Consider the following 7707-nt stretch of genomic DNA (forward strand, 5'->3'; position numbering starts at 1 on the left):
TCACAAGAGTGAGAGAGAGCTATGCATGATGTCATAAGCCTAACATTTTTACCAGACAAGAAAAAGGAAGGGAGCTGTATAAGGTATTTACTGGGAGAAAAAAAAATATTTTACTATCCAAAGTTAAAACAACAAGGGCAGAAGATTTAATAGATGGAAAGCTGAAATAAAATGACTGACCTTCCGCTTTATTGACATTGGCTGTATGCTTGGGGTCGTTGTCCTGCTGCAGAATAAATTTGGGGCCAATCACACACCTCGCTGATGGTATGGCATGATGGATAAGTATCTGCCTACATTTCTCAGCATTGAGGACACCATTTATACTGACCAAATCTCCAACTCCATTTACAGAAATGCAACCCCAAACTTGCGAGGGACCGCGCAATGCTTCACTGTTGCCTGCAGACACTTGTATTACCACTCCCCAGCCCTTCGTGAATAAACTGCCTCTTGCTACAGCCAAATATTTCAGATTTTGACTCCTCAGTCCAGAGGACCTGCTGCTGTTTTTCTGTAACCCAGTTCCTTTAACCTTGTTTTCACATCCTATGCACAAAAACATAAGAACTGGGGTTCAGAAAAAATGGTAGTGGGTGGTCTGGACTGATGAGTCAAAACATAAAATGTTTGGCTGTAGCAGGAGGCAGTTTGTTCTCCAAAAGGGCTGGAGAGACAATGAGTGTCTGCGGGCAACAGTGACACATGGTGGAGGTTCCTTGCAAGTTTGTGGCTGCATTTCTGCAAATTGATCCTGACCAAATCAACTGTATTTGCAGAAATGCAGCCACACACTTGCAAGGAACCTCCACCATGTGTCACTGTTGCCCGCAGACACTCATTGTACGGCTCTCCAGCCCTTTAGAGAACAATGTGTTTGCAGGCAACGGTGAAGCATGGTGGAGGTATCTTAAGAGTTTGAGGCTGCATTTATGCAAATGGAGTTGAGGATTTGGTCAGGATTAATTGTCTCAATGCTGAGAAATACATGCAGATACTTATCCATGATGCCATACCATCATATGATACCACCAGGAAGGTGTGCGATCGGCCTCAAATTTATCCTGCAGTAGGACAACCCCAAACATACAGTCAATGCCATTATGAACTAGCTTCAGTGTAAAGAAGACCAAGGAATTTTGGAAGTAATAGTTAAGCCCACACCGAGCCCTGATTGCAACATCATTGAGTCCGAAGGATTTGAGGCAGCCTACATCCACAGAAGATATGTGGTTAGTTCTCCAAGATGTTTGGAACAACCCACCTGCCGAGTTCCTTAAAAAAAAAACAAGTGCAAGTATACCTATAAGAATTGATACTGTTTTGAAAGCTTAGGGTCCTTTCACACTGGGCGGATCAGTGATGATCGGCCCCGTGGATATCCGCTTGCTCAGCAGGGATCGCCGGAGCGATCTCCGCTGAGCAGGAAGATGACAGGTCCGTCTCTGCACACTGCGCAGGGACGGACCTGTCACAGCGCCGCTCTCCCCTATGGGAGATCGGGTGACGGATGGAAAAATAGCTTTTTCCGCCATCACGCTTTTTCGGATCGGAGCGGCTTGGATGTCAGCGGACATGTCACCGCTGACATCCGACGCTCCATAGAGCTCTATGGAGCATCCGTTCAGGTCCGCCTGAAAAACTGACAGGTGGACCTAAACGAATCGTTCATGTGAAAGGGGCCAAAGGGTGGTCACACCAAATATTGATATATAGTTTCTCAAACTGTATAAGAAACCTGTTGCTACATGTGTCCATTTATTTTTCTTTGTTTCAAATAAGAATGTAATATTCACTGCTGGTGAATCAATCACTGTAATTAAAAAAAAAAAAAAAACACATTGACTACATTGAAGATTCACCCACATTTTGACATTCACTGATTTTAATAATATGCCCCTTGGTATTGTCATCTTTGAGTTTTGTGTCTCAGTTAGGGATGGGCTTCGAGTTTGAGTCGAACTCATGTTCGACGTGAACAGTGAACAGTTTGGGGTGTTTGTGGCAAATTTTTCGAAAAGCCACAGAACACCCTGTACAAGTCTATGGGAGAAATCTAAAGTGCTACTTTTAAAGGCTAATATGCAAGTTACTGTCCTAAAAACTAATTTTTTACATGTCCCCTAGGGCAGGACCCAGGTCCCCAAACACTTTTTAGGACAATAACTTGCATATTAGCCTTTAAAATTAGCACTTTAGATTTTGAACGTTCGAGTCCCATAGACTTTAATAGGGTTCTAAAGTTCACACGAAGTTTAGGTCTGTTCGCAGGTTCTGGTGCGAGCCGTGTTCGGCTCATCCTTAGTCACAGTATTTGGGAAATTCATGTTCATACATCTGTTGTCACAAATGGTGGTCACGTGTACTGTTTAACATGCTACATGTGGGAAGAGGATAAGGCTAGGTTCACATATGTGCAGGTCAGGAATGCATGCATTAATCGCTTGTGTTCCTGACCTGCAGGCAAAACATGCTAGTCTTTAGCAGACGTGCACGGTGCCATTTCGCATCGACAGCACGCCCGTGTTTTCCTGTGCACAGATCTGCATGGTTCTGCAACACCTTGCAGTTTTGTGTGGTGCATTTTTAAAAAAAGGGTCAGGAACTTCTTTCCCTGTGACAGTAGCTCTTTTAAATTAATCGGCTGCTGTATTTGCAATGTGTACATGCACAAGTGTAAACCTATGTTGAAGGGACAGTATAAAATTGTTCTTGAAGTTTATTGTCACAAGATGTATTATTATGCTGGCTGTCTTTTAGAATTGATGTATTTATTAAATGTAGTGCTTTTATTGTAAGGTGCAATTTCTCCATTAATCCACTAGGTGTCAGCTTTGTACATCCATGAACTGTATGGAGCACGTACATTGCACAGGACAGTATTCATAGCTTTTCACAGTTTCCACATTTTGATATGTTACAGCTTTATTCCAAAATGGATTCAATTCATTATTTTCCTCGAAATTCTAGAAAACATACCCCATAATGACAATGTGAAAGAAGTTTGAAATCTTTGCACATTTATTAAAAATAAAAAAATGTCAAATATAAGAACCTTTTCACACTGGGGTGTCGGGGGCGTCGGCGGTAAAAGCGCCATTTTTACCGCTTTTTCTTTCAATGGGCAGGGGCGCTTTAGGAGCGGTGTATACACCAAAGATCTCAAACAAACTTCTTTCATGTTGTCATTATGGAGTATTGTTTGTAGAATTTTGAGGAAATTAATTAATTTTGGAATAAGGCATAACAAAATGTGGAAAAAGTGAAGTGCTGTGAATACTTTTCAGATACACTGTACATCAATCTTATTGTACATTCACAAAATAGGTCCCTTCTGTTTTTTGGCTTATAAGAAAGGCAAATTACATGATTTCAAGTGTAAAACAAAAAAATAAAATAAACCTTTTTGATATCACTAAAGGCCTGCTGTCTGACAGATCTGGGAACTTTAAAGGAAACACAGGCCTTGCCATTGCTAACAATCAAATTGGCTCACTGTTTGCCTTCAGAGTAAATTTGCCACAGTCGTCATACAAAGTTTTGAAGTGTGGGGATTAGCATTAGAGCCAGTCAACTAGCATTTTCAAGAAAGGAAAGCTGTAGGAGTCTCTACTTGTCGTTTACAGCCCACTGCTCAGAATCCCTCTAGTCATTATATACAGTGAACATAGAAGGGTTAAAAATGGATGTCCCCCTTTAAGCGTGGAGGTTTGAAACCTCCACCTCAGACACAGTGAAGCCAATTTACTAAAGGAGGTAAAAATCTTCACTATAAAACACGTGAATATTCACTTCAATTATCCAATTGTGTGTAGATGTCTTTCAGCTGCTGGAAATTATCCAATCTTGTGTAGACGTCTTTCAGCTGCTGGAAATTATCCAATCTTGTGTAGACATCTTTCAGCTGCTGGAAATTATCCAATCTTGTGTAGACGTCTTTCAGCTGCTGGAAATTATCCAATCTTGTGTAGACGTCTTTCAGCTGCTGGAAATTATTCAGTTGGGTGTAGACATTTTTCAGCTGCTGGAACCGCTCATAAAATTTTTGAATAACGATTCTCAGCTTCTTTAGTAAATCAGACCAAAAGTTGTACTGTTAAATAACAGGTGGAGGCAATGCCGGGGTCTCCTATTAATGGATCAAGGGAACGCCTTGTAATAAACATTGCATATGTGAAATATTTTTTTTTAATACCACTAATGACAAACTACACATAAAACAGATATTACATATTTAATAAACAGCTGATAATTCACTATTCAAAGTGAACTTTACATCTCAGTGTGCAGACCCTCTGCCTTTCTAAAATGGGCAAAAATGTAAATGTTGGATTCCTTCCTTCCAAGGCTGCCTGGAGCTGCACATTTTTTTTTTAAACTTTAAAGAGTAACTCTGGGCAAAATGACAATGGCATATATGATAGTCTGTTACCACTGCATTTTTTATTTATTTTTTGCCCTCCCCGACTGTATTCAAATTAATTTAAGATGGTGGTTACACTTTACTTTCTGCAGTGAAACTCCGCAGCATACTTGTCAACCTACGGACGGGGTAGTATTATGCTGGCCATACACTTTACTATCTGATTGTACAATCCTAATCTTTTAGACTCAATCAGACCATAGATGAGGTGATTTTCTTTTCTTTAACCACAGGTTGCAGGAAAGAAAATCAATTGATCGCCTCATCAACACTGTCAGTGTTGATGGGGAGAATACTTCAAGGTGAGTGGTCCTTGGCAGGAGAACACCGTGATTATTGCTAGTGGCTATAGCTGCTGGCAATAATCACATGCCAAAAATCTGACATGCTGTTTGTACCCAAGTTGATCCATAAATCAACTTGGGTACAATCAGCCTGCCCATAGATGGTTGGAATCTCAACATGTCCCTGCTGAACTGATTCGGACCATCTAAAGCTGGCTTTACCCACACTTTGTAATAAACCTGAACAGATTGTCCCATTTGCATCAAATTTGGCAAGCTCATGCATTACATTGTTGCTGAAATATCTAAAGGAGATTGTGCAATCAGATTGTGTAGTATATGGTCACCTCTAGATGGGACATGTAGATTGATTTTTTTTTTAACACCAAATGAAAGCAGTAATAAACCTAAAAACAAATATGTAATATATTGCAGATTACCAATCCTTAGATGTATAGGCTGCATTCGTTTTCTATGTAAGGCTTTTTTTCTCTTTACTTTCACTTGGTGATTTGGCCAATCACAAACTTCCTATCTTTGGGTGTCTTCACTCTGGATGGAGGTGCAGCAGAGACACCTTTGGACAGCAGCGCTGTCAGTCTGGGGGTAGGGTAGTGTTAAACTAGCAGGTTTAGGACTCTGACAGTTAAAGGACATTTAAAAATAACAGACTGGTTCGATCAACAGGTGAAAAAAAAAAGAAGCAGCAGAAACGAATGCAACCAGAAAGTTACACTATATATGGAAAAATGTGAAAAAAAAAAAAAATACACTGTCTTATACAAAATAGTGATAGCTGCCAGCACATCAGATAGTCTGTGGTTAAGTGTACGAATAAAGTAATATAGTGCAGCGCTAATGAAAAAATTGAATAAATAACGAAATTATTCAAAAAACAAACCCCCAAAAACTGATGTGGTATATAAATGTGCAGATAAGTACACAACAAATAAAGATTACACAACAATAATGATAAAGTTAAGAAAACCAGCAGTGTTAGTGTATATAAAGTGCATATAGTTCATATAATATGGCAAAGAATAATGTGACTGTGAATCTGGGTGAACTGGTTGTCTGTAGATAATCCACCACCGTAAGGAAAGAGGGTAACTGGACAGGTTGAACCCAGCTAGGCATATGCGTGATGGGTCAACCAAGCTTTTAGTGTAACACACCCAAGGAAAGGTACAGCAACCACAACTTCCAATATAAACCAAGAGAAGACATTAAAAGCATGTGGATAAAACCAAGTAATGCAGTGCCATCAGCAGAGCCCGACACTATATATAACATCAGATTTTGCCTACTTTTAAGTAAAATTGTTCAATTTTTTTCCTAAACATTTCCTAAGTATAATTTTCTATTTGAAACGAAACATCAGTTAGGGCTGGGGTGTTTGGAAGTTGCACAATATTATAACCAGGCGGTCAGGTAACACACAGGTTTCATGTTGCCAACAATGCAGGAAATCACTTCTACTCTAGAGAACCTTGTTTTCAACTATATTTTGCTTTTCAGTTGAACTAAAGTCTAAAAAAATACAACCTGTTATCTCTGTCATCACTTGTAGCTGGCAGGTAGATGAACAGGGAGGATCATAAAAAATAAAATAAAAAAAATAAATGGACGTATCTTCATTTTTATGGAATTTTTTGTGACCATTTTTTGACAGCAGTCCGTGTATTTTTTTGTAAACTAAATCTTTCCACTCTGCACACGTTGATAGAACCTTCATCTTCATTCCAACTCTACCAACAGTTATAAAAAGTTGATGTATACTTTTCCGATGTTCTTTTGGCCGTTTCTTTTAAACAAACAGGTTTCTAGCAACTCCTTTGTGGGCAGGAAATTGTCTGTGTTCAGGATGAATTGCTGCAAAGCTTTCTCGGCCGGCACAGAATTTTTTTTGTTTTCCCTGATGACGCTGTCCAAAAGGATGCCTCGCACATCCTTGGGTTTTCCCGGAAGGCCAAAGATGATGAAGAGGCCCAGGCAATCCGAGCCCACCAGCCGACAAAACTCCTCTAGTTTCTCATACGGGCTCTTATTTTTGTAAAATGTGTCAGTCAGTTGGATTTCCTTGTAAGGGCCATTCTCTATTGGGTCTCCTCGTCCATCGTCATTGAAGTCAGACATCTGTAGGGCCTGGACGGCTATCTGCAGCCTTGTGGATTTGTCAGGATTAAGCAGAGTCCAAATCCAGTCCACCCCAAACAAGACAGATTGCTGCTTGGTCATTTTGCTAGTGGCAATTCGTTCTTCGACTCCTTTTTCCACACAGAAGTTGATAAAGTTGACCAGGAAGATCTCTGTCAGGGTGTCTGTGCTGGGACGGAAACTGCCATAGGGGTCTTCGAATCCAAGATAGTCCTTTAGTTTTTGGGAAGCATGTACCACTCCCTGGCTGAAGATTTCACAGACAATATCTGACTTGTCTGGCTGGGTGACAATGATCTGAGCAGAAGGAGTTTGACCCATCATGGAAAGCTTTACATGGCCATCAAGGTTCTGAAAGCCCTAGACCACATACTGAAGGTCAGTGTGAAGCAGCTGTAGGCTTGCACTGTGATGTATCGTGTTCTTTGACGTGTGACTATGTTACAATACGGGGCTGGGCTTCTTATTGTGTCTCCAGAGCTGCTAAAACTGGAATGACAACTTCCACAATCTGTAACTAAAAACACATCCTTATTCGTAGCTGAGGGCAAAGTCTGTCAGCATTATGTAGAGGATAAAAAAAAATACATTTAGGATGTTCCTTGACTGAATCAGAAGTATGACAAATCAACGTTGGCGTCTTGGTCCTACCTTTTTTTTTTTTTTTAAGGTTCCTGGATGATTTTGCTTTGGATCCTGGTGCAGGACATTTAGATATAGCAAGAAGATGGATATGGATTTGTAACAGGGCTGGATCTAGCCTGATGTGGGGGTGCAGTAAAAAATGTCAGGGGGCAGAGAATGGAAGGTAAGCAGGGAAAAGTACAGGGGGTTAGCAGTGCA

The 7707-nt window shown here is 40.4% G+C and overlaps 1 protein-coding gene across 1 annotated transcript; it reads right to left on the minus strand.

The window, feature by feature from the left end:
- Nucleotides 1–4174: 4174 nt before the first annotated feature.
- On the minus strand, nt 4175–7313 carry REP15 (RAB15 effector protein). The gene has a single exon (XM_077469021.1). The coding sequence runs from the start codon at nt 7186–7188 to the stop codon at nt 6466–6468; it is 723 nt and encodes a 240-aa protein (XP_077325147.1). The 5' UTR covers nt 7189–7313; the 3' UTR covers nt 4175–6465.
- Between the last annotated feature and the right edge of the window lie 394 nt (nt 7314–7707).

This window comes from Lithobates pipiens, unplaced genomic scaffold, assembly GCF_037356315.1.
Source record: "Lithobates pipiens isolate NorthernLeopardFrog02 unplaced genomic scaffold, aLitPip1_a1.2 Scaffold_8, whole genome shotgun sequence".
Lineage (NCBI taxonomy): Eukaryota > Metazoa > Chordata > Amphibia > Anura > Ranidae > Lithobates > Lithobates pipiens.

Bases quoted from the DNA above. Each gene is read 5' to 3' on its own strand.
- REP15 (XM_077469021.1), bottom strand. From the start codon at position 7,188: ATGATGGGTCAAACTCCTTCTGCTCAGATCATTGTCACCCAGCCAGAC.